General features: G+C 67.2%; 3 protein-coding genes across 4 annotated transcripts; all 3 read right to left on the bottom strand.

Moving 5' to 3' along the window:
- Positions 1–419: 419 nt before the first annotated feature.
- On the bottom strand, positions 420–4343 carry ALDOC (aldolase, fructose-bisphosphate C). The gene is made up of 9 exons (XM_038165871.2): positions 4206–4343; positions 3286–3411; positions 2957–3168; positions 2811–2865; positions 2580–2740; positions 1890–1973; positions 1635–1809; positions 1344–1543; positions 420–887 (listed from the first exon to the last, which is right to left on the bottom strand). The coding sequence occupies exons 2-9, from the start codon at positions 3395–3397 to the stop codon at positions 792–794; spliced, it is 1095 nt and encodes a 364-aa protein (XP_038021799.1). The 5' UTR covers positions 3398–3411; positions 4206–4343; the 3' UTR covers positions 420–791.
- A 1428-nt stretch (positions 4344–5771) lies between these two features.
- Positions 5772–13062, bottom strand: SPAG5 (sperm associated antigen 5). Of its 2 annotated transcripts, none has more exons than XM_038165870.2 (24): positions 12903–13062; positions 12626–12715; positions 11209–12407; positions 10936–11128; positions 10600–10719; positions 10398–10490; positions 10000–10134; positions 9746–9865; positions 9500–9592; positions 9253–9387; positions 9037–9130; positions 8857–8950; positions 8687–8768; positions 8245–8378; positions 7847–8012; positions 7635–7755; positions 7448–7531; positions 7243–7366; positions 6949–7060; positions 6648–6728; positions 6429–6572; positions 6266–6340; positions 6073–6153; positions 5772–5996 (listed from the first exon to the last, which is right to left on the bottom strand). In XM_038165870.2, exons 1-24 carry the CDS (start codon positions 13008–13010, stop codon positions 5859–5861), a joined length of 3816 nt encoding a protein of 1271 aa, XP_038021798.2. In that variant the 5' UTR covers positions 13011–13062; the 3' UTR covers positions 5772–5858. The 2 variants fall into 2 exon arrangements, with proteins under 2 accessions (XP_038021798.2, XP_038021797.2); XM_038165869.2 differs by having other exon boundaries at positions 5773–5996; positions 7635–7758.
- A 356-nt stretch (positions 13063–13418) lies between these two features.
- Positions 13419–17707, bottom strand: RSKR (ribosomal protein S6 kinase related). The gene is made up of 12 exons (XM_038165651.2): positions 17370–17707; positions 17061–17270; positions 16396–16479; positions 16238–16306; positions 16052–16121; positions 15268–15375; positions 15102–15142; positions 14970–14997; positions 14792–14881; positions 14605–14693; positions 14416–14526; positions 13419–14342 (listed from the first exon to the last, which is right to left on the bottom strand). Exons 1-12 carry the CDS (start codon positions 17631–17633, stop codon positions 14109–14111), a joined length of 1398 nt encoding a protein of 465 aa, XP_038021579.2. The 5' UTR covers positions 17634–17707; the 3' UTR covers positions 13419–14108.
- Between the last annotated feature and the right edge of the window lie 95 nt (positions 17708–17802).

Raw genomic sequence — 17802 nt, 5'->3', positions numbered from 1 at the left:
GGGGGGGGTCCATGGGTGCTGAGGGGGGGGCTATGGGTGCTCAGGGAGGGCAATGGGTGCTGGGGGTGCAATAGGTGCTGGGGGGGCTGTGGGTGATGGGGGGGGGCGATGGGTGCTCAGGGGGGACTATGGGTGTTGGGGGGCCTGATGGGTGCTGAGGGGGGGCTATGGGCGCTCAGGGGGGACTATGGGTGCTGGGGGGGGGTGATCAGTGCTGAGGGTGGGCTATGGGTGCTAGGGGGGCGATGCCCACCCACAGGCACCCACCTTGAGCCAAAACAGGGGATCAGGGCTGGGAACGGGGACACAGCAGCTCCACACCCCCCCCATACCCCCCACCCCACCCCACCCCAACCCCAATCCAGGCCGAGACCGTGCAGGGTGAGGATGAGGAGGAGGAGGATGAGGAGGAGGCGTCGTGGCGCTGTCTCTACCGTTTATTTGTTGTTTAGGCTATTTGGTACACGGGGTGCACACGACAACACGACACACGCGGCCCCGAGGGCAGCACTGCGAAGAAGCTACGGCGGGGCAGGGGCACCCCCAGGCCTCCCCTCCTGCCCCCCAACACGGCCGGGGGCTCCCCAAACCCTTGGCTTGGCCTGGCCTGGCCGGAGCTCCCCCCCCGGCCATGAGCGGCTGAGCCAAGCGTCCCCTTCATCCGCGTGGGGCCGCCGGCCCCGACCCTCCTGGCGGCTTCCCCTGGGTGGCTGGGGTGGAAGCGGGGTGTGAGCGGTGGCGGGGGGCTCCGGGGCAAAAGGGGGGGGGGGCCAGCGGGGCCCGGCGGAGGCTCAGTACGCGTGGTTGGCCACGTAGAGGGACTGCCCGGCGGCCCCCGAGTCGTCCCCGCTGCCCTCGTACTTGCCCAGCGCAGCCAGCCCGTTCACCTGGGGGGAGAGGAAGCGTCAGCCCATGGGGACACAGCATGCTGAGTGCCCCATCCCATGGGGACACGGCCCTGGTGTGTCCCATCCCATACAGACACAGCCCTGGTGTGCCCCATCCCATGGGGACATGGCTCTGGTGTGTCCCATCCCGCTGGGCACAACCCTCATGTTCCCCATCCCCACCCGGGATGTGGCTTTTGGAACCCCACAGGGAAGGTTCCTGCAGGAACCTGGCTCTTGGCATCCCTCATTCCCCTATGGGGACGCAACCCTCGCTGTCCCCTACCCCACATGGAGCCAGCCATCAGCGTGCCCCTAATGGGGACCTGCTCCTTGGCATCCCCCCTGCTGTGGGGCACAGCCCCTCCACCCATAGGGACATGGTTCCTGGTGCCCCCCAACCCACAGGGACACAGCTTTTAGGATCCCCTCCCCGGGGGGGCCGTCCCCATTCACCTCTGCGCGCTTGACGAACTCCTCGGTGGCGGCGGTGGCGTTGTCCTTCTGCCCGCGCCAGGCACTGAGCGCCGACGCCTGCAGCGCCCGCCCGTAGGAGAAGGTGAGGGCCCACGGCCGCACCAGCGGGCACGTGTTGATGGCGTTGAGGTTGATGGAGGCCTCCTCCTCGCTCTGCCCCCCGGACAGGAAGGTGACACCTGCGGAGAGCAGGGGAGTGGCACCAAGGGGACCGTCTGGAATCCCCCTGCCATCATTTTTGTTGTTTCCACCACATGCCGGTGGCGGTACCTGGCACGGCCGGGGGCACGGTGCGGCGCAGGGCGGTGACGGTGGCCATGGCAATCTCCTCGGGGCTGTACTTGGTGGGGCAGGAGTGGCCGGGGGTCACCATGTTGGGTTTCAGCAGGGTCCCCTCCAGGTAGACGTGGTGGTCGCTCAGCGCCTTGTAGACGGCCGCCAGCACCTGGGGACAGGAATCAGGGAGTCCCACAGCACGGCACGGTGTGGCACGGTGCCCACCCCGCCGCCCGCCCCGCCGCTCACCTTCTCCGTCACGTACTGGCAGCGTTTGAGGTCGTGGTCACCGTCGGGCAGGATCTCCGGCTCCACGATGGGCACGATGCCGTTCTGCAAGCACCCGGGAGATGCCATCGCAAGGGTGTCCTTGGGCACTGCTCCAGCCCCGGGGTGACGTGGGGCAGTGCCAGGACTTGGTGGTGATGCCCAAGGTTCAATCACCTTACAGGTGATGCCCATCCCAGTAGGGCAATGCCCAGCCTAGGAGCAACAATTCTTGGCCCCGTGGGCAATGCCCAAGCCTTTGGGGTGATGCCCAGCCCCGTGTGGTGGTGTCTGACCCCACAGAGCGATGCCCAGCCCCACGGGTGACACCTGGCCCCACAAGAGATGCCCACCCCCTGGTCCTGGGAGCCAAGGACCATCCCCATGAGTTGTCACCTGTCCCCTGGGTTGATTCCCAGCCCCGAGGGTCAGTGCCTGTCTCTGTAGGGTGCCACCCACCCCGCAGGTCAATGCCCAGCCAACGGGGCAATACCCATCCCTGCAGGGCAACACCCAGGCCCTGCAGTAACACCGAGCTCCGTGGATCCGTGCCCATGGCTGTGGGGCAATACCTGGCCTCGTGAGTCAGTGCCCATCCCACGGGCCACTGCCCGTCCCGTGGGACGTCGGCCAGCCCCGTGGGGCCGTGCCCAGCCGCAGCCCCGTCCGTACCTGCTGGCAGATGCTGGCATAGCGGGCCAGGACGTTGGCGTTCTCCATGATGGCGAGGGCAGAGGGGGTGTTGTCGCTGATTTTCAGCACGCAGCGCCACTTGGCGAAGTCGGCCCCGTCCTTCTTGTACTGGGCACAGCGCTCCGACAGCCCGTCCAGACCTGCCGGGCAGCGCGTCAGCCCCGTGGCCCCCCAACTTTGCACCCTCACCCCCCAACCTGCCGCACATACCCTGTGTGGTGGTCTCCCCATCCGTCCCGGCCAGCGGCACGACGCCTTTGTCCACCTACGGAGGGAAGGGGAAGGAGGTGCTGAGCCCCACCAGCACCCCACGAGCACTCTCGGCACCCCCAAACCCCACCGGGCGCCCCCCGCACCTTGATGCCCACGACGATGCCCTTATCTTTGATCATCTGGACGAAGGGGGTGCCGTCGTCCGCCTTCTGGTACATGGTCTCGTGGAAGAAGATGACGCCCCCGATGCACTTCTTCACCCGGCTGTCGGCGCTGAAGAGGATCTGGCGGTACAGCCGGCGGTTCTCCTCCGTGTTCTCCACCCCGATCTGGTTGAGGCGCTTCGCCATGCTCCCTGGGGGCACCCGAGGCACCATCAGCCCCGGGGGACTGACGGGGACGCGGGGAAGGGACATCGGCACGGCTCCCTCCCCAACCTCCCCACCCTCCCCAAAACCACCCGTGCACCGACCTACGGACTCATCGGCGGCCAAAATGCCCTTGCCCGGGGCCACGATGCGCAGCGCGATGTCCGACAGCTCCTTCTTCTGCTCGGCCGTCAGCGCGGGGTATTGGTGCGTCATGGTGGTGGTGGTGCCTGCCGGCGGACGAGGGCTGAGTCACGCGCCGCCGCCACGGTGTCCCCCCCCCCCAACCACCACCACCACGCGCCAGCCACCCTGCGGGGAATGGGGACCCCCCCCCCCCCGGGGACCCCCATCCAGAGGGGCGGACGACCCTAGTGGGGTGCCGGGGGAGGCCGCGTGGCGTAAGCGGGACCTCGTGGAGGATGCCGGGGAGCTCCCAGCCATTTTGGTGTCTGCTCGCCCGCCCCCAGCCCAGCCATCTTAAGGGAGAGCAGCTCCAGGGGGGGGGCACACAGGGGGCAGGACCCCCCCGGGTGGGGGGGGACACCGGGGATGGAGATTCCGTAGGGCCGGGGCTAGCCCGGGCTGGGGGTGCGTGGGGATGGGGTTACCCTGAAGTAGGGGGGGAGGAAAGGCTCCAGACGCGGCGCTGCCCCGGGGGTGGGCTGGGGGGGTCCCGGGATGGGGCCCCCCCGAGATGGGGCTGGCCCCGGGATGGGGACGGCGACACCGCCACCGTGGGACCAGCGGCGAGCAGCCCCCGGGCCGGTCCTCCCCGGGGCTGCTCCAGTCCGGGGGGGTTCCCCCAGCCTCCCCTCGGGCCCCCCCACACCCGTACACCCCTCTACCCGAGAGCGCAACCCCAAAAAAAAAAAGCAAAAAAAACCCAAAAAGCTCCGCGGTTCCCGGCGGCTCCGCACGGGGCTGCCGTCGGGGCTGCCGCTCCCACCGGCTGCATCCCATCCATCCAGCCCCCCCCCAGGCTCCCTATTTTTGCCCCCCACCCCCCCACCCCCCCGGTTACCGTGCAGGGCCGGTGGCGGCGGGCGCAGACTGCGGGCTGTGCGCTCCGGTCCCGCGGTAAATGGGGCTGCGGTGCCGCAGAGCTACGTGACCGGCGGGGCGGGCCCGGCGGGCGGCACCCGGTAAGACCGGCCCCCAGCCCCCCCCCCGAGCCTCCCCGCCTTCCTCCCCCCCCCGCCAACGCAGCCGAGACACCGGAGCCCCCCCCCGAACCTCGCAATCCCCCCTCCGCTTGCGCCCCGTGCTGCTGTCGGGGACCCCACGGTGCCATCCTAGGGTTGGGGACCCCCCCCCATGCTTTGTGCCGCCCCCTTTTTGGCTAGGGGGTGCCTGTTGTGTGTGTCCCCCCCCCGCCTCGTTTGGGATGGGGAGCCAGCCGTGCCACCCCCTTGTCACTTCCTGCTGGGTGCGGGGAAGTGACAAAGCACATCACCCACTGCCAGCTTCTGCTGCTGTTAGGGTCCCCTCTGTGCCCCCCCCTCGGGAGCAAGACCCCCCCTCCTTGTGCTACCCCATGGAGCCCCCCCTTGGGACCCCACTGTCACCCCCACCTCGAGGCAGGGACCTCTGTGCCACCACCCATGTGTTGGGGACCCCCTTGTGCCCCCCCCCAGCATCACCTCCACCCCCATCCCCGCATATCCCAGGACAGAAGGGGGGGGGGCTCTGCAGGGGAGCAGCCCCCCCCGCACCCAGTAGAGCCGCCTGGAGCCGGCGTGGGGACAATAGCGGTGTCCCCGCTCGCCCCACGGGCCGGCTGCCAGGGCTGAGTTCTGCTGAATCCCCGCCGTAAAAGGAGGGCTCAGCAGCTTGGCACGGCCCTAATCCAGAGCGGGCAGCTCCTATGGCCCCCCCTTTCATCCTAAATCCAGGCCCAGGCCGCCCCCACCCCACATTTAGGGGGCGCAGCCAGCCCCCTGGCAGCAGGGAGGGGTGCGGTGCCACCAATGCACCCCCGGGAAATAAAGGCATGGAAAAAAAAATAATAAGGGTGGAGGGCAGGGGAAGGTGACCCCCCCTCCGCCCCCGGGAAAAAAGGGCCATTAAAAACCAGAGCACTTGTTGGAGCGCTGCTATTTTGGGTTGTGGTGGCGGAGGGAGGCGGAGGGAGGCGCAGGGGGGGCCCCACAGGGACCGGGAGCATCCTTGGGGCTGGGAAGGGTTGGAGGGAGATCCCGCAGGAGCTGCCCTAGTAGGGAAGGGGGAGGGAGGAGAGTTGTGCAGGGAACAGGGGGGGCCCCATAGGAGCCCCCCTTCAAGGCTGGAAAAGTCCTGGCCCCCCCCGGGATGGTGCATGAGGGAGATATAGGGCCCCGTGCAGCAGGTATAGGGCACAGCATCCAGCCTCCCATCCCCTCTACGCATGCCCCCAAACCGGGGGGGACACAGAAAATTTAGGGGGGGGGAAATCTAGGCCAGGAGGAGGAGCGGGGGGCCCGGGGGAGGGAAGCTGGGTCAGCCCGGGCACTGCGGGGTGGGAGCCTTGGGAACACGGTGCCTTATTGAGAGCAAGCACCGTGGGGGGGGGAACGTGGCCCCCGGGGGTGGCAGGGAGCCCAGTGGCACGGCACGGGGTGAAATGCCAAAAAAAAAAAAAGACTTTATTGAATAAACAATGCCAGGGTTAGGAAGGGGAAGGGGGCAGCACCAGGGGCTACTGCGGCTCCGGGGCTTCTTCCTCGGTGTCAGCGCTCGGTGGCTTCAGGTCCAGGTAGCGCAGCAGGGCCAGGAGCTCGGGGCAGCCCGGTGACACCGCAGGGAGCACCGAGAGGACCTGGGGACAGGACAGGACCTGGGGACAGAGGCTGTGTTAGTGGGGGACGCCCCACTCGCAGGAAGGATGAGGGCCCCGGCGGGGCCTAGCTCACCTTCTTCATCTTCTCCTGCGTCTCCTCGTAGGCCTTCAGCAGCTTCTGGCTCTGTTGGAGCCTCAGCTCCAGGCCTTGGATCTGCGAGGAGGCATTAAAGGGCAGGGAAATGAGACGAGGAGGGATTAAAGGGCAGGTGTAGGGTGGGGGAGAGGGGATGGGAGCTGCTGGGACCCCTCAGAGCTCCCAGTACCTGCTCCAGGTACTTGTCCGAGAGCTGCGAGTTCTCATCCATCTTCTCCAGGAGCAGCAGGCGCAGTTTGTCCACCTGAAATGGAAGCAAGGGGGAAATGATGTCTCCCCACAACCTGAGGCCTCCTCGTGGCCACCCCAGGCCCAGCTCCCCGCGGCCTCACCTCCTGCCTCATCAGGATGCGCTCCTGGACGCGGGCAGCATCCACCTTGGGCTCCTGGCCCCGCACCTCCTCCCACAGCACCTTGGCCTCCGTCTCGGCGCGCTGCAGCGAGCGCCTCAGCTGCGAGACCTCCCCATTCAGCCTCTGCGCAGGGAGGAGATGCTATGGGGGGGTTCCTTTGGCACCCCCCCGGACCCCCCTACCCGGCCCCGCACGCACCGTCACCTCCCCGCTCTTGTCGATGAGATCCAGCATGTGCTCCTCCTGCTGTTTCAAGATGTCCTGCAGCACCTTCTCGTTCTTCAGGGGACAAAATGTTGGGGACGGGAGGGTGTCAGGCCCGGCGTTGTCCCCCCCCTCGTGGCACCGGGTTGCTCACATTTGAGGTTATCCGAGCCCGGAGCGCCCGCGGGGCAGCGCGGTGCCGGTCACCCAGATTCTGGGTGTCCCAGATCCCAGCCCCGTCCCAGTTTGGCTCTGCCCCGGGGTGAGAACTGGCCCAATTTTGGCGGGGGCTCACCTGGATCTTGCCCTGCAGCACCTTGTTCAGCTTAGCAATGGTGGCGGCCTGGTCGTCCATCCTCTCCTGGCTCTCATCCGTCACCTTCTCCAGCCTGCGCTGCAGCTTGGAGCTGGGGGGGGGGGACACAGAGAACGGCTGAGAATTTGGGGGGCACGACCCCCAGCCCCCAGGAACAGAGGCCAGCCCATGCCCACCAGCTGCATGGAGCCCTTTTGGGCAAGCACTCTGCTCAGAGCCAGGGTGGGAGGCACCCCAGGGTGCTGCCCCCCCCCGGGACCCCCCCAGACTCACATCTTGGCCTCCAGCGCCTTGAACTCGCTCTGCTCCAGCTCCTGGATGCGGGTGCTCAGCAAGGAGAGCTCGGAGACCACGGCCCTCAGCTCCGCCACCCTCTCTATCAGGTCGCCCTCGGGCTCTGCGGGCAGGGGCTCGTCACCGGGGTGGGGGGGGGGACACAGGGGACAACGAGATTTGGGGCAGCCCCACACCGCGCTACCTGCTCGCTTCGGCGTGGAAAAAACTTTATCACTGCTAGGCTTCGTCTGGGGCACGCTCCCAAATCCGGCAGCTTCATTGCCATCTGCGGGAGGCGAGGGCAGAGGCGCTGTGTGAGGGGTCATGGGGGGGGGACAGGACCAGCCCTCACCCGCCCCCCCCCCACCTGGGGGTCCCCAGGAGCTCACCTCTCCCCGATGTGTTTTTCAGGGCGCTGCCCACGGAGCCCCCGGCGCGGTACGGGGTGCGGTGTGCGGGGATCCGTGGGGCTGGGGTCCAGGTTCTGCTCCTCAGCGGGGTGTCATCGTCCTTCTGGGGGACAGAGCGCGGTGTCGGGGTGCTGCCCCTGCTGCCCGTTCATTTTCTTCCCCCCCCTTACCCCCCTGTACCCCTGATCTACCTCCTTTTCCAGGGAGGCTCGCAGGCAGTCGGCAAGCTCCTGCAGCCTCAGCTTGCTGTCGGCGATGTCCGCCAGGCACCAGGAGACCTTTTCCCTCTTCAGCTGCGAGTCCTGGAGCTCGGCCTTGGTTCTCTCCAGCTCCCTGAGGAGGGCGGCTTGCTTGTCCCTGCAAAGGGGGGGGGATGGAGTGAACAGAGCATCTCTCCCCCCCACGATCTGAGGGTGCAAACCCCACTGCGCCGGGTGCTGGCAGGTTTTGGGCTGCCCTACAACCTCTCCCCCCCCACTTGGGGGGATGATTCAGCAGCGACCAGAGCCACACCTCCACACACACACACACACCCCACCCCGAGGGGCCCAATTTCCCCAAAACGAGGGATTTAGGGGCAGGCCCGTACTGCAGGCACTTGTGGGACTCCTTCAGCTTCTCGTGCTGCAGGCTGCGCTCCTGCAGCTCGGCCAGCGTGGATTTGAGCTTGGCCTCCACCTCCATCAGCTGCCGCCGGGACATGCGGTTCTCCTGGTCGAGGAACTGCAGGATGGGGGGGACACAGCCGTGAGCATACAGACAGCTGGGAGCTGGGGGGACATCACTGCAGCCCCCCAGTGTGGTCCCAAAACCGACGAGGGGCAGCTCCGTCCCCTGCCAACAACCCCCGGAGGTGGCTGTGGATTTGCACCCTGGGCCCGAGGGAAAGCAAAGCAGCGTGACTGCGGCCAGGGGAATTATCCCCGGGCAAGCAGCCCTACGTGCAGGATGTCAGCGCCGAGGGCTGATCCCGCTGCTGGCCGGCTGCCACCCGGCGGCACGTGACGGTGCCGGCGGATTTGGGTTCCCACCTCCCGGCACTCCGTGGCTTCCCGCAGCTCCTGGCTCAGCTCGCCGCACTCCCGCTGCAGGGCATCCCGCCCCCTCGTCAGCCTGATGGGGATGGGATAGGGGTGAAGGGACCCCACGGGGGTGTTTTGGGGATTTTTTGGGGGGGGATGAAGGGGGGTGCGGAACCCACCGGGAGATCTCCTCCTTCTGGTCTGTGGTTTCTTGCTGGAGCGCGTCCCGCTCCTGCTGCGCGCTGGCCAGCTGCTTCATCAGGGTGCCCAGGTCTGCAGGGGGAGAGCTGTGAGTGCGAGGAGCGGCTCCAGCCTCCCCCCCTGACCCCCATCCCGACACCCCCCATGTGTTCCCCTACCTGCACCCAGGCGTGAATTGGTCACCGTCAGCTGCTCCACCTGAGCCACCGCATCCTGCAGGGCCGCCGAGGTCTCCTCCAGCCGCTGGGACACCTGCGGGGACACGGAGCTCATCCCTGCTCCTCCACGCTGAGCCATTTCCATGCCCCTTTCCCCTATAAAATCCCCCCACGTGCCTGGGGAGAACCCTCCAAGCACCACACAGCCCCTGTTACCTCCTCCTTGGCTCGAAGGGTTTCGTCTGCTCGCTGCTGCGCCTCCTCCTGCTCCTGCAGGCAGCTCTGCAGCTTGTCGGGCATCTTCCAGGCCAGGGCCGTGCAGCGGGACACCAGGGCCCTCACCCGCTCCCACTGCGAGGGGACAGCCCCAGGGGGAATGGGATTAGGGCAGGAAGGGACAGGGCTGGCAGCCGGGCTGACCACGGTACCCAAAGCACCACTGCCCCACCGGGACAGCCCTCACCTCGTCGTCCAGCACCCTCTGCTCCTCCTGCAGGTTTGCGAAGGCGATGTCTGCGAGCTCACGGAAGAGCTGAGACTCTGCAGCCAGAGAAGCCTGTGGGACAGGAGGGGTAAGGCAAAAAGGGACAGGAGGAGGCAAGCGCCAGCCCCAAGCTGTGGCGGATCTGCTCAGAGCATCGTCGCCCAAATCGGGGCTGCAGCTGCACCCGCAGGGACCCAGGGGAGGGGAGCTGCAGCCACCCTGTACCTGCTGGTGGATGGTGCTTTCCAGCAGCCCGAGCAGCTCTTGCTGGGACGCCAAGCTCTGGTTCTGGGCGCTGATCTGGGCTCTGGCGTGGGAGCTGAAAGCCTCCAGGAAGCTGTCACACTGCCGAGGGACAGGCACGGCTCAGGGCACCACTGCTCCCCACGGACAGACGGACTCGGGACCCCCAAATCCACAGGATGGGACACGGGGGCTGCAGAGGCTGCTCCCGAGCACCCCACGGGCTGCCCCCTTACCTCCGCCTTGGCTCGAAGGGCTTCGTCTGCTCGCTGCTGCGCCTCGTCCCGCTCCTGCAGGCAGCTCTGCAGCTTGTCGGGCACACTCTGCAGCACGGCCACACAGCGGGACACCAGAGCCTTCACCTGCTCCTTCTGCAAGAGAAAACAGCCCCGAGAGGAGGCCCTGAGAGGAGGCCAGCACCGGGACTGCCTCGAGCTGCCACGTGCCAGCTCCCTCACCCACGTCCCCAGGCATCTGTGGCACAAGCCTGGGCGCAGGAGCTGCTTCCAGCAGCCTCCAGACAGGCACCGGGTGCTTCCAGCTGCCCCAGACCCCAAAAAAACCCACGTGCCTTGGCTACCTATGCCATGAAGGGCCAAGATATGGGGCAGCCAGCCCGGCTGTGTGCGCTCACCTCCTGTGCCAGGGCTCCCTGATCCTCCTGCAGGCTCCGCAGGGCGCGCTCCGCAAGGCTGTGTAGCTGGAGGCCCTGCCTGGCCCAGGTGTCCTGGGGAAAGGACGAGGACACGGGTGCTCAGGACGTGCCAGCACCGGTGGCACCGGGCACGTGAGGTGCCCAGCTGAGTCCCACGTGCCTGCCGTGTACCCCCACTCACCATCGCCTCCGTCGCCTGCGCCAGCTCCTGCGCCAGCTCCTGCTCGGTGCCCCGCTGCCGCTGCAGAGCCTGGCTCTTCCTGTGCAGCTCCAGGTAGAGCCCGTGGTAGATCTGCTCCTCCTAAAGGGGGGCACAGCAGGCTCAGCACCCCAAAACCTCCCCATCTCCCCACACACGCCGTGCCACAAGCTCCCACGGGATCAGCTCATCCCTTCCCCGTGCGCCTGCCGCAATATTCGACCGCGGAAAGGGCTCAAAAATGGCAAACTCAGCGCGATAACACAGCTGGGGTGGGACAAAACCCCAATTTTCTTCCACCCGGAGCTCCCCACTTACCCCCTGGGACCAGGTGATGTCCGTCTGGGCGGGGGCGTCCCGCTGCTTGGCCGGCCCCACACTGGGGAGCGACCTCTGGCTCTCCTGCCAGCTGCGCAGCTGCAGCACCAGCACCTCGATGATGATGAGGGCGTTTTCCAGCCGCCCCTCCAGCTCCGCATGCGACAGGGACCTCAGCTGCTCCCGGGGACAGCTGGGGACGGAGCCAAGGGTTGGGAGGGGACACCGCAGGGGCACTGTGCCCCCCGTACCCCCCCCTGTGGGGACACGTACTACGAGAGCAGCGAGTCGGTCTCGGTGGCACTGTCCTTGGCGTGAGCCACTGCAGATGTGCCAAGGCTCCTGTCCTGGGGGTCCCGCGGGGTCATGACGGTGCCGGTGTCCACGGTGGGCACGGGGGTGACGCTGGTGCCAACAGCCATGGTGGGCAGGGGGGTGACACTGGTGCCCACAGCCACGGTGGGAACGGGGGTGATGCTGGTGCCCACGGCCACGGTGCGCACGGGGGTGACGCTGGAGCCCATGGGGGTGACACCGGTGCCCACGGGGGTGACGCCGGTGCCCACATCCCGCCATGGCACGGACAGGGGGAGCCTGTGCCGCAGGGACTCCAGCGGGGACGGGGGCTGAAGGTTCCTCTCCAGCCACACCAGCAGCAACGCCCAGGATAAGGCCCCCGGGGACGGCTCCGACGAGGGGAGCGGGGTGGCCGCTGGCTCAGCCCTTGCGGGCTCCAACTCGGCTGCCTCATTTTGGGGGGGGCTCTGCTCCGGGAGGGGAGGGATTGGGGACGTGGCGGTCCCAGGGGTGCTGGGGCAAGCGGGCAGAGCCTCACCCCCATCGCTGGTGCCCTCGGGGCTGCAGGAGAGGTCGGTGGGCACCGCGTGCCCCCCCCCATGGAAGGGAGCCTCCTGCGGGGTGGAGGTACCGGGGGGGCTCGGGGTGCAGGGGGCCGGGCTGGTGCTGCTGAGGGGATGCAAGGGGGGGCTGCAGGGCGCTGAACTGCTGATGCTGGGGGGGGCTGGGGTGCAGGGGCATGAGAGGTCAGGGGAGTAGGGCACCAGCGGGGTGCTGCTGGGGGGGGTGGGGAAGGAGGGGCCTGAGATAAGGCTGTTGGGGGGCCCTGGGGGGGCACTGCAGGGGGGAGCAGGCTCTGGGGAGGTGTCACCTGGGGGCTCGGGGGCTTCAGGCCCCGAGGTGGCACTGCTGGGGGGCTCTGGGGTGCTGCTGGGGGGCTCTGGGGTGGTATCAGCAGGGGGGAGCTCCGGTGACTCAGCCCCCAAGGGGACATGGGGGGGGGACTCGTGCAGGGTGGGGGACCCTGGGGTGACAGCGCCTGGGGAGGGCTCCGGGGTGATGCTGCTGAGAGACTCCAGGCTGGGGAAACGCGGGATAACAGCCCTGGGGGGGGGCACGGAGAGCCGGATGGGATGGGGGCGAGCACAGGACACCGGGGTGCAGCTGCCACTGTCCTACGGGACACCGGGAGGGGGGGGTCAGGACACGGGGGGGGGGCACAGGACCACCCTGCACCCCCCCACCCCCCACCCCCACGACCACCTACCCCTCCCCCTCCCCTCCCAGTTAATCCCAGCTCTCCCAGCGCCCCCCCCGGAGCTCTCCAGACCCCTCCGGTGCCCCCCCCGTTATTATTGCCCCTCCCCGTTTTTTTACCCCCCCCAGCACCGACCTCGAGCCGCATGCGGCGCAGCAGCGGGGTGAGGCCGCTGCCCTCCGCCTCCGGTTGCAGCCGCAGCTCCTTCAGGGGCCTCCGCTGCATCTGGGGGGGGGGGGGGATGAACATTACCGGGGGGTTACCGGGAACCGGAGCCGGGGGGGGGTCGCCGGAACCCCCCCGGGGCTTAACGGAGCCCCCAACCGGCCTCGAGCAACGGCGAACGGGGCCTCCCGGAGCCCCCCCAGGCGGTTATAGGGACACGGGGGGACTCACGGGGGGGGGGACTCACCTCGGTACCGCTACCGGGCCCCCCCCGGTGCCCCGCACCCCCGGTGGAGCCGCGCGCGGCCTGCATGGCCCCCTCCCCGCTGCCGCCTGCGCCCCGCCGCCGCCCCATTTGAAACCCCCGCGCGGTTCCGATTGGTCCCGCCGAGCGCACGTGACCGGGGCGGGGCCAAAGCGGTAGGGGGCGTGGTTAAAGGGGGAGGTGGGCGGGGCTTAGTGCCGGGCCACGCCCACCTGGCGGGAAAAGGCGCGGGGGTGGCGGGTGCGGTGCTGCTGGTGGGTATGGAGAGAGCGGGCGGTGGTAATGAGGAATTCGTTAATAAGGAATTTATTAATAAAAATATTGTTAAAGAATTTATTAATAAAGGATTTGTTAATAAATAATTTATTAATAAAAATATTGTTAAATAATTTATTAATAAATAATTTATTAATAAAAATTATTAATAAAATCGTTAATAAAGAGTTTAATAATAAAAATTTATTAATAAAAATTATTAATAAAGAATTTATCGATAAATAATTTATTAATAAATAATTTATTGATAAAATTATATTAATAAAGAGGTGGGAGCGTGGCCATGGTCGATGGTAGCATCAGACTCTTAGCGATGAGGCCATCAGGAATGGGAAAGAGCTTAGAGGGAACCCAGAAGGGTGGCTCAGGAGGCTCCCTGCAGCCTGGGGTTGCTTGGTCTCCAGCCGCTGGGGCATGGAAGTGTCTGGGTGTTTGCTGTTGTTGTTATTTGCAAAGTTGTTTGACCAACGAAAAGTTGGTTTGAGAAGAACTGCTGTGGGGTGAAGGGTATAAGAGGGGAGGCTGCCCTCAGGATAAAAAAAAATAATAAAATAAATAAAATAAAACAAAATAAAATAAAATAAAAAAAGAGAGAGAAAGAAAAAAAAGTCAACATGATGAAGGTATGTCATCAATAAAGGAGCAGAAAGAAGGAATGAATGTTTGATGTTTGTGTGTGCCTGTTGGTGGAGCGCAGACTCCCCGCACACCCAGCGCTGGTTCCTTGCCTTTTATACCTTTTATAAATATTCCCTTTATAAATATTCCTAAATCCAGATTGAGTTGAGACTTCATTTATAACAGTCCCGTGGGGAGACGCACAGCGCTGAGGGCCCAGCCGCTGCCTGGGGGGGGGATTTTGGGGGGGGGGGGGTCCCTGAGCGATGCGAGGGGTGCGGTGGTGGCAGCGGCTCAGCCGGGCCAGGGGCGGTCCGGGGGGGCCGTGGCGGTGAGGTCGCAGTCAAAATCCTCAAAGGTGGAGGGGTCGGGGGAGGGAGGAGGGGGCGCGGGGGGGCGCGGGGCCACGGCCACCGCCACCGGGTCCTTCTGCAGGAGGTCGGCGTCGAAGGTCACCCCGCGGAAGAAAGGGTGGTCCTGGAAGTGGTGGAGGTAGCGCAGGCGGCGCAGGGGGTTGTGGCACAGCAGCTGGGGATGGAGAGAAGAGGCTGAGCGATGGAGACCCCCCCTGGGGACCCCCAACCCAGGGGGCGAGGGCTACCTCGGCCAGCAGCCGGGCTAGCGCGGGGCTGAGCGCAGGGGGGCTGCTGTAGCTGCTCTGGTTGACGCGCTCCAGCATGGCCACGTGGTCCCCCGCCGGTGCCACCGGGAACTGGGGGGGGCAAGGAAAGCGTTTAGGAGCTCCATGGGGTGCCCCTAGCCCCCCAAACGTGCACCCCACAGAGCTCACCTCCCCGCTGGCCAGGGCGAAGAGCAGGACTCCCAGGGACCACCAGTCGGCCGCGTGGCTGTAGGGACCCCCGCTCAGCACCTCTGGGGCTGAGGGGATGAGGGGGTGAGCAGCTGGGGTGGAGGTGTCCCCAGCAGCACCCCCCGGGGGGGGGGAGATGTGTCCCCATAACCCTGCCACCCCTTACCCATGTACTGCAGGGTGCCGCAGATGGTGTGGGCCCGCTCGCCCCACCGCAGGTGCCGGGAGAGGCCGAAGTCGGCGAGTTTGAGGTGCCCTGCGGGGTGAGATGGCGCGTGGGGGCCCCCAACGATGGGGTGTCCCCACGGATGGGGTGTCCCCACCCTAGTGCCACAGCCCCTTACCTCTCTCATCCAGGAGGATGTTCTCCATCTGAAACAAACCAAGCGCTGGGGTGGCCAATTTGCACCAGGGGGTGCAGAGACCCCCCCCCCCCGACCATCCTCTGTCCCCCCCCAGACCCCTTTTTCACCCACCTTCACATCTCTGTGCACGATGCCCAGGTCGTGGAGATACACTGGGGACAAGACGGAGCCATCAGAGCCGGGGGTCCCCTCCCCACGCCGTGCCCTCTGCCACCCCCGTGGCACCCAGCGGGCGGCTGCCCCCCCCCAGGAGGGCTGAGCCCCCCCCAGTACTCACCCAGCACCAGCACCAGCTCGGCAGCAAACAGGCGGACGGTGGCCTCGGCGAAGCGCCCGGCGGCGCGCCACAGCGCGTGCAGGTCCCCGGTGCTGCAGTAGGTGCACACTGCCAGGACACGGCACCGGCCTCGTGACGGGCACCGAGGTGACACGGGCACCGCGGCCACGTGGCCACGAGGACCGTGCCTTGCGGTGATACCAGTGCTGGGTCCATATGGGCAGCGAGGTGGCACAAGCACCGGGACCTTGTGGGCACCAGGACCGTGCACTAGGGTGACGTGGGCTCCAGAGCCATGGGGACAGCAAGGTGACACGGGCACCAGGGCCACATGGGCTCTGTGGCCACAAAGGTGGCACATCCCTGAGCAAAGTGAGGGTCCTGGTGGACCCTACGGCACTATGGCTACGTGGGCACAAAGGTGCCACGAGCACCGTGGCTAAATGGGTACCAAAGTGACGCAGCCCCTGGGGCTCACAGAGCCACCAGGAATTGCACCCACACGGGCACCACGGTGGCACAGCCACCGGAGTGGTGACACAGGAGAAGTGACAGGACAAACCCGGGGGGGGGACAGAGCAGCTCGTTTGTCCCTGCTGCGCTCGTCCCCGTCCCCGTTGTCCCCGGAGCTGGCAGCCGAGCGCCTCGGTCCCCGCGGGCATCGTTCAGGGATGGGGGAGCACGCGCGTGTGCGGGGACACGTGTGCGGGCAGCGGGGACACGTGCGGAGGCAGCGGGGGCTGGGGGGGGGCCAGGACGAGCCCGCGGGCAGATGGTCACTCACTGATGAAGAGGTGGCGCTGGCCCTGCCAGCTGTCCCCCAGGCCGTGGACAAACGGGTGCCTGACCTGTCTCTGGGGACACAAAGCAGAGAGGGTGAGCGGCCCCTGGGGGAGAGGGGTTCACGGGGGGGGGGCTCTGCAGCCTGTAGGATCCCCCCCCCAACCCCTCCCCAAATCCCCCCCCTCACCTGGATGCTGACTTCTTCCTTGCACTGCTTCAGGGTGTCGCGGCGCAGCACCTCCACTTTGGGCATCACCTGGGGGGGGGCACGATGGGGGTGTAGGGGAGGGAGGGGGGGGGCACAGAGCAGGAGGGGCACCCCCCGGACTGCAGGGCAGCACCCACCTTGACGGCGCAGACCTTCTCCCGCCCGCAGTCCAGCACTTTCAGGATGGTCCCGAAGGAGCCTTTGGCCACCAAGCCCAGGATCTGGGGGGGGCAGGAGCTGAGCACCCCCCCCCGGACACGGGCTGCAGGGTGCCCGGCGTGGGGCAGGCTGTGGGGCACTTCCATGGGGAGCTGGATCCCGCGTGGGGTGAGGTGGGGGGCGTTGGTGGGCATAAAACAGGCGGCGGGGGGGGGCGCACACAGGGACCGGGGAGGGCGCATGGGTACCCCCGTGGGGACCTGGGGAACGGGGGGCGCGGGGCACGGGTGGGGGGAGAAGGGGAGCCGGTAGGAGGGTCGGGGGCTCCGGGAGGGTGCACGGGGACCCGGTACGGAGCGCAAGGAAACCCGGTAAAGGCGGGCGGCGACCCCAAGAAGAGGCACGGGGTGGCGGCACGGGACGCACGGGGACCCCGGGAGGGCGCACGGGGACCCCGGGAGGGCGCACGGGACACTCGGGGACCCCTCTGGGAAGCAGATGGAGCCGTGCCGGGCTGCGAGGGGACCCGGTGAAGGACGCCGTTTAACGCACGGGACCCCCGGCGGGAGGTGCGGGCTCCCCGGTAGGACGCACCGAGCCCCCCGGTAGGTTTTTTTTTGGGGGGTGGGGGGGGGACCGGCACCTTGAGCTGCTGCTGGCGGCCGGAGGGGCGAACGGGGAACTCCGGCAGGAAGAGCGAGACGAGCTGCGGCAGCGGCCAAGCGGGCAGCGGCGGCTCCTCGGTGGCCAGGGCGAGCCCCGGTACCGGACCCGGTCCCCGTCCCGGTGCCGGTGCCGGTCCCGTCCCGGCTCGGCGCAGCAGCGCCCGGACCCACGGCCCCACAGCGCGGCCCTACGGACCCGGGGGTGGCCGTCAATGGGTGGGGGGGAGGGAACACCCCGGGGATGGGGAGGGGGAAATTAGGGGAACCCCCGGGGCCACCGCACGCACCTGGGGGGGTCGCACCGGGGCCGGGCCCGGGCCGCTGCTGGCTGCTCCCATCGCGCCGCGCCCCGGGCCCGGTGATCGCCGCCTTACATAACCCCGCCCGGCCCCGCCCCCCCCCCCCTCCGAACCCCCCCTTCTCCGCCCCGGCAGCTCACGACCCCCCTCCAAGGTCCAGGAATGGGCAGCGGGGCTCCCGGTGCGCCCCCCGTGGCATCCACCCCCCGCCTGCACCGGGCAGGGATTGGGGACCCCCCCTTTTCCCCCCATCCCACAGCACCCTCCCCTCCAACCCCCCCATTTTACAGCAGCCCCCCAGATCTGGGGCTGCCCCCAGCTTCAGGGGACAAGGGGGTAACGGGATCCTAGGGTCCCCCGGAGGAGATGGATGAGGGACCCCCAAAGTAGGGGAAGCTCCTGGGGGGGCCAGGGGGTGAAT

This window comes from Anas platyrhynchos, chromosome 20 (assembly GCF_047663525.1).
Source record: "Anas platyrhynchos isolate ZD024472 breed Pekin duck chromosome 20, IASCAAS_PekinDuck_T2T, whole genome shotgun sequence".
NCBI lineage: Eukaryota > Metazoa > Chordata > Aves > Anseriformes > Anatidae > Anas > Anas platyrhynchos.
The sequence above is the reverse complement of the archived record's forward strand: the minus strand, read 5'-3'. Positions and strand labels throughout refer to the sequence as shown.